Source organism: Myotis brandtii, unplaced genomic scaffold, assembly GCF_000412655.1.
Source record: "Myotis brandtii unplaced genomic scaffold, ASM41265v1 scaffold8, whole genome shotgun sequence".
Taxonomy (NCBI): Eukaryota; Metazoa; Chordata; class Mammalia; order Chiroptera; family Vespertilionidae; genus Myotis; species Myotis brandtii.
In genome coordinates this window covers 9623626-9624137 of record NW_005371219.1, presented here as the reverse complement: position 1 = coordinate 9624137, position 512 = coordinate 9623626, and the positions used below count along the sequence as shown (strand labels likewise).

The 512-nt window shown below is 67.4% G+C and overlaps 2 protein-coding genes across 2 annotated transcripts in view; both read left to right on the top strand.

The window, feature by feature from the left end:
- The window catches only part of LOC102249407 (translation initiation factor IF-2-like), a 148298-nt gene extending 148226 nt beyond the window's left edge, over positions 1-72 (top strand). Inside the window, exon 4 of the mRNA XM_014531281.1 lies at positions 4-72. Coding sequence (XP_014386767.1) covers positions 4-72 — 69 coding nt within the window. The remainder of the gene's footprint in view (positions 1-3) is intronic.
- The window catches only part of AIM1 (absent in melanoma 1), a 47588-nt gene continuing 47084 nt past the window's right edge, over positions 9-512 (top strand). Inside the window, exon 1 of the mRNA XM_005883828.2 lies at positions 9-512. Within this exon, the coding sequence (XP_005883890.1) occupies positions 168-512 (345 nt within the window). The 5' untranslated portion in view covers positions 9-167.

Below are 512 nucleotides of genomic sequence, written 5' to 3'. Positions count from 1 at the left end.
GAGGTGCCGAGAACAGGGCCGGAGGACAGGTGTGCCGGCCGGGCGAGCGCGCCCATCCCGCTAAAGTGTTAACTTTGGACATCTACTTGAGCAAGACCGAGGGGGCGCAGGTGGGCGAGCCGGTCGTCATCGCTCCGGGGGCAGAAGATTGGGACGATCAGGACGACATGGATAAGAGGGCGAGTGGCCGCAGACCAGGGAGGCGGAGGAAGTCGCAGAAATCCACCGACTCTCCAAGCCCAGACACGGCGCTGCCGGACGGCGAGGCCAGGGACGACGCGGTGTTCGACTACGAGGTGGCGCCAAACGCGGCCGCCGAGAACGGCTCCGCGGAAAAGAAAGTGAAATCTCCCCGGGCGGCCCCGGACGGGGGCGTTGCCTCCGCGGCCAGTTCGGAGTCCAAGTCCAGCCCTGGCTCCAAAGGGCAGCCCCGGGGGGAGCCGGAACGGAGCAAGCAGCCTCTGCCGGTCACGTCCCCCACCAAAAGGAGGGGGAAGATCCGCGTCCCCGAA